The 6559-nt window shown below is 42.2% G+C and overlaps 2 protein-coding genes across 3 annotated transcripts in view; one reads left to right on the top strand and one right to left on the bottom strand.

Annotated features, from left to right (window-relative positions):
- Positions 1 to 6559, bottom strand: part of LOC117776223 (histone demethylase UTY-like) — a 24488-nt gene that overhangs the window by 15793 nt on the left and 2136 nt on the right. For both annotated transcript variants that reach the window (XM_034609943.1, XM_034609935.1), the window contains exons 3-5: positions 1231 to 1339; positions 878 to 927; positions 312 to 370 (exon numbers count right to left, since the gene is read on the bottom strand). In XM_034609943.1, the coding sequence (XP_034465834.1) occupies positions 312 to 370; positions 878 to 927; positions 1231 to 1339 (218 nt within the window). The remainder of the gene's footprint in view (positions 1 to 311; positions 371 to 877; positions 928 to 1230; positions 1340 to 6559) is intronic.
- The window catches only part of LOC117776245 (calcipressin-1-like), a 25246-nt gene continuing 22921 nt past the window's right edge, over positions 4235 to 6559 (top strand). Inside the window, exon 1 of the mRNA XM_034610042.1 lies at positions 4235 to 4239. The gene's annotated coding sequence lies outside the window, so the exon portion shown is untranslated. The remainder of the gene's footprint in view (positions 4240 to 6559) is intronic.

Here is a 6559-nt window from a genome sequence, read left to right as displayed (position 1 = left end):
AGCTTCACTCAAAGACAGTTTTTTTTCCCCAGCTCATGGCAACACATGCATACATTTACACACAATGTACGGCTGGACAAGACATCGATCTTAAACAGACTCGAGTTGCCACTGTGTGTAAATTTGCCTTCTGCAAAGTTGAATTATTTGTTTAGCAACAGGTTCATTTTGACAATTTGCATAAAAAAGGCTGTTAACATTAATGTATGTTCAAGATAGAGTCAGACTGGCACCAGATTGGAATATCACCCCACCCTAAATTACAACGGTTTTTATTCAAATGAAATAAAAAAAGGGAAGTTGGTACTCACCACTGAAAGGCATTATAGTGGAAGTAGACCATTCCCAGGCCATACAGAAAGGCAGCATTCTGGGTGAAGTGGGATAAAGGTGCAAGGTCATTATTACATGACATAAAAACAGATTAGATCCACAATGTTCAAGAAATCTAACAAAAGTGAACCTCAAAATGGTAAAAGTATAAATTATATATATATTTTATTAAAAGGTGGCAAATGATTCCCAGTGGGAAAAAAGTACATTTCCTTCCCTTCTGTCTAAACCCAAAAGTGCAGATTCAACCTTCATTACATCATCATGTCTTTCATACTCCACTTGTCCTTGTAAACATGATACATACATATTTATATACAGTAACATTGTGGCCACTTATACCAATAATGAGAAATCAATCTCACCGCAAAGTGTCACGTTACCAGGAAAAAGTTCAAAATGACTCTGACATGAAACCCAAAACCGCACCTTGCCAATCGAGACCATACGTGCTTCCTGTGTGTGAGCGAATGAACGTGTGGGAGAGAGAACAAAACTGTATATGTGTGTGTAAATGAAAGGGTGAGAGACATGTGCATCTTACCTTCCAGTAGTCTGACTGTAAACTGTAGTACCTCTGGTATGCCGATAATGCTGCAATTAGAAGAGGAGAGGGGAGGCTGAGAATTAAGGCAAACTAGGAAACGATTGTGAGCAGTCAGCATTTACGTCGAGCTGTAACGGAGCCAGCTGCATGTTGGCAGATGCTTCTGCTGCGTATGCATGGAACAATTTGCTATTAGATACACGTAAAATCGATTAAGTTTGAATGAAAGTTAAAATAAAAGTTAAAATCTCAGATTAGATGCTCAGAAATTTATTCTAAGCCAGTTTGTCAAACCAGCAACACGCAAGGACCGGATGATTACACAAACCACTGAAGAGGAAGTCACTCACCTTTCGGATAATCCTCCAAGAGGAGGTTGAAGTGGCCGAGCTGGCAGAATAACTCCGGCTCCACTTTCCCCTCGGCCTTAAGGATGAGCGAATCGTAGCAGCGGACAGCCTGAAACGGACAGAACGGGTCAGACGTGCATACACGCATGGCACTCGAGAGGAAAAGCATGTCAACATCCACGCCTCTGTTATGCAAAGACAAGGAGCACGTGGCGAAAAGAAAGCGAGGGAGGAAAATCAGAGGGGAATGTCACACAGAAACTTTTCAAAGTCACAGCACGGCTGACGTCAGCTTCCAAACTCTGGGCCAAGTGGACTCAAATTCTGTTCAGCAGATAAATATCAGCCCCCAACTTACTGAAATGAAGTCTGCTGCAGATAAGGCTGCTTGAGGCCTTTTTATTTTTAAACTTCTTATATTACAGATTTTCCTATGCTGATAAAAAGAGGTGCAACAGCAGCTGGATCCTGTGAACTGCATTCACGCTACAAGATCTATGCAGTAAAGCAGTGTTTTACCAATTAACGAAAAGCAGAGCTGCTATATGTGGTGCACACACATTGCTGTTTTTCTCCACACATGCATTTAACCACCATCTAATCCGAGTGCATTCACCAAGCCTCCACGGAGAGACATGCATCATCATTTATCACCACTGACACAGCAGAAAAGTTATTGCAATGTCATTAAGCCCGAGGGGAAATTTGTTCTGTACATTTGATCACTGCACGGGAACAGTAACAGCTACAGTGCAGCGCCTGGGGAACATTCCCCCATTTCATGGCAGAAAAACATTCAAAAATTCAAAACGCAGAGATCTCAAGTCTCAAAAACTATATTCTTACTTTGGGAATTCACTCAGAGTTAAAGCAGATAATCAGCAGAGACATCACTCGTGTAGGACCACACACATGTTAAGTACCGAGCATAGACTGCACTCCTCTTCCTCCCACTATCCATGGGACACACCCGCTCGATCAGGATGTTTAAGCCTGTTTCATAGCATCAAATTACTACATTTCCACCAAAGCAGGATTCACCCTCTGCACTCTACTTCCTATTAAACCATCAACCAAGAACATTGATTTACAGAAAGTGTACTAAACCAGCTCAATTTCTTGTTGGCGCCAGGGACCTTGCCAGTTAACCTGGTAGCATTAGATCTTTTTTGTTAAAATGCCTATGAGCCATAAGGTGATGGCAGGATGAGTAGATGGCTACGTGCTGTTTTCTAGTCATGCGGTGAAAATGAGATGCCTTCGACAGCCCGAGCCCACAGTAGCAGACCCGAGCTGTGAAAAGAAATCCACCATATTGTCCACATCCTTTCCCCTCCCAAGGCAAAACCACACGAGAGTGACCTCCCTGGCACACGACGCGTCTCTGGTGCCACGCTGAGATCGCATCAAAGATAACTCAGCTGGTCTCCCAATGCCGGGCGCCATTCTGCCATTCAAGTTGTTTTCATGGTAGATCGACGCACACAAAGGCCGACTGTTGGTCCTTGGTGGGTGGTGCCGTCTCATCATCATCTATGATAGAGACAAGTTGTTCCTCTTCAGACATGAGGATGTAGAATCTGCACTCGGAAGACGGACGACTCTTAAGAACACAGATGTTCACTCAGCCACACAAACAAGTGGCAGACAGCCGTCGTCATTCATGAGCGCAGAGCCGCTTCACTCAGTGGCAGCAGTTTGTATATTAAGAAATGGTTAAAAGAAGTCCCTTAGTAACAACAGTGTTGGCTTTTGATTTACAGGAGAGCGTCAGAGTTTTACTGTTGTTTTACCTCTTCACCATAAAGATGTGTCGTACGTGATTAGTTCCCATCGTGCTTTTATCACATTCATTCCAATCTCGGGAAGGCGCACCATCTCATTACTGACTAAGAGACTACTTTAGATACGGCTCCATGAAATCACTGTTTACCTTCTGTAATTCGCTGCTTTGCCAGAGAGCAGTGATCGTGCTGAGCAAAGGGTTTTCAACGGAGGGCCGATCGGCTAAAGATGTATTATTCTCAGAGTACACAAATGTATGTGGAGACAGTTCAAGGGACAAATCTCAAAAGGAAAGCACAGAGATCACAGATACAAGTCACCACACACGAGTCAATCAGGGTCAAATAAGATAACAAAGTTATTTTGGTCTGATTATCTGACGAGGTGAGGAAAACTCCAGTAAGTCATGATTCTCAATGTTATGTTTCCAGGAGATACAATTTGGATTTTTCCAAATCTAATGATCGTCTGTGATGAAGAATAAACTTAATTTCGAAGTAATAACCCTTAACTTAGTAAATGCATTACCTTATCAACCATGCATTCACACATACCATGATGCAGCTGTATCTAGTTCTTGTCTTGGCTAAAACAATTTCTACACCACCTGAAAGAGGATGTCTACTAAACATTGTGTCACAAAGCTCTTCTGTATAAAAACCAGCACGCCCTTTCAGACACAGACTAAAACAAACAATGTTGACACTATTGTTATCAGCAATTACACCACATCTAATACGAGTCGGGAACTGGGTCAAACACAATAACGGGACAGAGACGGTATTACACGAGAATGTGAAAAACGTTGGGGAGAATCAGTCCACGCTGCAAAGGTAGGTAGCGTTGATGATGTGACAAAACCCGAGACATTAAGTTTTAAGAGTCAAAATAATTGAAATTGTAGGTAGACACGAGGGTTCTGTTATATTTAAATGCAGGGCCTTAATTAAATGTAATATTTCTCAGAGATGTTTTTGCCATACACTTTATTTCATAGTATCTATCCCATTGTGTGTTGGAGGCCATTGCTAATGAATGAGCAGGACCTGCAAGCAGCCTTAACAACTGTTTAATAGATATATTGGATATATTATAGAAGTTTTTGCATCTTTGTGATGATGTACTTTTATTATTTGAATATGTTATTCATGGAGTTAATCCTACACTACCATAAATAGCTGCAACACAGAATAAAGATGCTCAACGTGGAAGTCTACCAATAAAGTCAGTGACTGCTGTACAAGTTTTGACATTTTATTTTGAGATTGATAAAAGTCAATGCAGGTCAGTGACATGTTTATCATCATCCAATCAGCTGCTTAGTTTGCAGACAGCACTATTAACCTATCTAAACATTTTAAATCACTCCGATCAAATACAACAGGATTATCACTCATCACACAACAGTAGGCGGTGTGGCTGCTGCTCTGGTGCTGTCGGATCTATTAGCTTTCATGCACCAGGCATGTGTGTAAGCCCTGACTGATTTCAAACTAGGTGTGTGCTCATTCTACAACATAGTACAAATGAATAGACAATGACACATCCAGCAACATTATGCATTTAACTCCTCTGCCCTGGGTGCATGCTTATGAGTCAACCGGCATGCTAAGTGGCTGTTTGCAAATATTATTACTTAAGATAAACTGTATTAAACCCTGCGGGAAAACACGTCCTCTGCAAAACCACCTCTCTTAACTATTTCCGCACAGAGGTCGGCCACAGCACAGTGCACAGCCAGTGCCTTCGTCAAGGGCAATGCACGTACAGTCCTAACTACCGTGCATGTCTTTAAGCACTGCCTTCCCAGTCTGGAGGAAATGCATGCAAACACTGGGAGGACGTGCAAACTTCAGGCTGCAGTGAGGATTCAAACCCAAAGATTCCCGAGCAACCGTCGCAGAAACGTTATCAACAACGCTGACACACCTTGATAATCAAACTCAAGAGGACACCCACGTTCAAAGCTTATCTTCCGCCGGAGATGTTCTAAGTTTACATCACTGCAATCTAGTCACTGGTGATGATACAGTGACCTAGTTCTGTCAGCAGTGTCGAACCCCACGTTATCTGCATCTACACAGAGCAACAGTGAGGGGACGCAACCACTGCAAACAGGGTAGTCACTCAAAACTAATGAGCGATGAGCAGAAAGTAATCCATTAAACGCATTAAACCAAGTGTTAAAATGAGGAATGTGACAAAATCAGACAGTTGATCAATTTAACCTTTTTTTTTAAAAACAACTCTTGAAAAAAAACAGGGGATTGAACCGCCGACCTTCCGGCTAGTGGGCGACCTGCTCTCCCTCCTGAGCCACAGCCACCTCAAAGTAACAACCTAAAGCTTATACAGAGCAAACAATCAATTATGATCAGAGAGTAAGATATTTGTCATGATGACGCACAGAATCTGCATCATATAGTGAAATAATGTTTTCACTTTTGCAACCAATGCCATTAGAGGCACTATCTCCAGCTTATTTAGATGAACCAATCATTTATCATCGTATGGCATAAATGATGTCATGATGAAGTGCAGAAAATCTGTAGCATTTCCTGGTTGCCCATGCAGAGTATGCCTCACCGCTCTGATGCTTTTTTATTTGTTTTCACAGCCCAAGAAACTATTAAGATTCAATGTCTCCCAAATGCATTACGTGTGACAGACAGAAACTCCCACACTAATATATTTGTCCAAAGCTATTGTCTTAACCAGCAGCATTTTCCACAGTGTGTAATACTCTGTTTTCTGTCATTTGATTGTCTGTTATCAGTGTGGTTGTGATTTTTTCTACTTTTCTGCTACTTGCAAGGGATCTAACATATTTTCTCTCTGAGGCCAGTTTTGCAGCCGGTAGAACATCAGTCTTTCAACCAGGGTTCTGGTTAATGCAATGCAAGGGTCCATCATTGTGGCTCAGGGGGGTAAAGCAGCTTGTCCACTAACCAGAGGGTTGACGGTTCAAGCTCTGTGTCTCCCCTGATCTGTGTGCTAACAGACACTAAACCCAAAATTACCCCCGGAGGGTTTAATATCTCTTAAATCTCTGTTTTCTTCGCCGTGTGTGCCACTTTGAGCTGTAACAACAAATTACTTACTCAACTGTTATATATCTACTTTATATACAAAGTTATAACACAGTCCAGAAAAGAATGCCTTCTGTGTGCATCCGGCAACATTTGCTGACGTACTTGAATTGTTTAGGGTCAGCCCTGTGCAGATGACTGCAACATTTTCCCCTCACAGGATGGGGTTTGGTTTGGTATGACCGTGCGCGGTGGACAAACGGAGGACCCAGACATGCTGAGACTGATGTAATGTTGTAGACCTGGGTTTGCTCGTACCAAGGTGAACAAGTGTGGGAATATGACAGGAAAACGTGACAATGACAAACCATAACAACCACAGCCATCGGCAACACATCCATTGCATAAGGCACAAAATAACACACCAAGGGGGAGCATGTTTTTTGAATGGATTGCACAGGCTACGACACAAAACACACCTTTTACATACAACCAGGCTGTTTCAAGATGGATGG

Source organism: Hippoglossus hippoglossus, chromosome 2 (assembly GCF_009819705.1).
Source record: "Hippoglossus hippoglossus isolate fHipHip1 chromosome 2, fHipHip1.pri, whole genome shotgun sequence".
Lineage (NCBI taxonomy): Eukaryota > Metazoa > Chordata > Actinopteri > Pleuronectiformes > Pleuronectidae > Hippoglossus > Hippoglossus hippoglossus.
This window is presented reverse-complemented; position numbering and strand designations above follow the sequence as displayed.